At 59.2% G+C, this 759-nt stretch overlaps 1 protein-coding gene across 1 annotated transcript in view; it reads right to left on the bottom strand.

Annotated features, from left to right (window-relative positions):
* STOML1 (stomatin (EPB72)-like 1) overlaps positions 1-525 on the bottom strand; it is a 3,861-nt gene extending 3,336 nt beyond the window's left edge. Inside the window, exons 1-2 of the mRNA XM_010140304.1 lie at positions 439-525; positions 159-308 (exon numbers count right to left, since the gene is read on the bottom strand). Coding sequence (XP_010138606.1) covers positions 159-308; positions 439-480 — 192 coding nt within the window. The 5' untranslated portion in view covers positions 481-525. The remainder of the gene's footprint in view (positions 1-158; positions 309-438) is intronic.
* Positions 526-759: the final 234 nt, after the last annotated feature.

Below are 759 nucleotides of genomic sequence, written 5' to 3'. Positions count from 1 at the left end.
CAGAAGCAGGTGAGGAGTCTGGCTTCATAGCACCAGCTACAACCCCCCTCGCCTTACTGTCATGGTTGAGGAACTGAAAGTTGGGTCAGACTATTCCCAAATCCACCTGCTCTGGGTATTTTGGAGATGTCTCTCCATCCCACCCTGAGGTAGCTCACCTTGCAGGGGGGCACGTTGAAGGCCCTCGTCCTCAGATCCACTCGCTGCCAGTGATCGATGAAGGGCAGCAGCAGGACCATGCCAGGTCCCTGCGGCGCCCGGATGCGGCCCAGGCGGAAAATGATCATTCGCTCATAGGTGGGCACGATCTGGAATGGGAAAGATTAGGTCAGGGCAGAAGCTAAACGCTAGGTCCTATGGTGCCAGGGGCAGCTGGGAACGCCCCCCCGTAGGGAGGATGGATTTTCATCCCACTCCTCCCCTGCTTTTCTCCCTTACCTTCAAGGCAAACCATCCTGAGATGGGGAAAGTGACAACCATCAGCAAGAAGACCAAGGAGGTGATAATTCCATGGCAGATCCAAGACAGCCAGCCCTGGGAGGAGTCTACAGGGAGGTGAAAGGGGGATGTACCCGCTCCAAAACCCCTTCCCCGCCCATGAACCCCTGTCCAAGCCCTTCCCTCCACGTACCCTGCACCCCGGGGAAGCCAGCAGCGTGGGGGGCACCCGGCCAGCGTGACACCAAAGTGACAACAGGGAGGAAGGCAGCAACTGCCCTCTAAGGTCGGGACTCACCTGCGGGGCTCCCAGCTGGCCCC

This window comes from Buceros rhinoceros, unplaced genomic scaffold (genome assembly GCF_000710305.1).
Source record: "Buceros rhinoceros silvestris isolate BGI_N320 unplaced genomic scaffold, ASM71030v1 scaffold22687, whole genome shotgun sequence".
Taxonomy (NCBI): domain Eukaryota; kingdom Metazoa; phylum Chordata; class Aves; order Bucerotiformes; family Bucerotidae; genus Buceros; species Buceros rhinoceros.
This window is presented reverse-complemented; position numbering and strand designations above follow the sequence as displayed.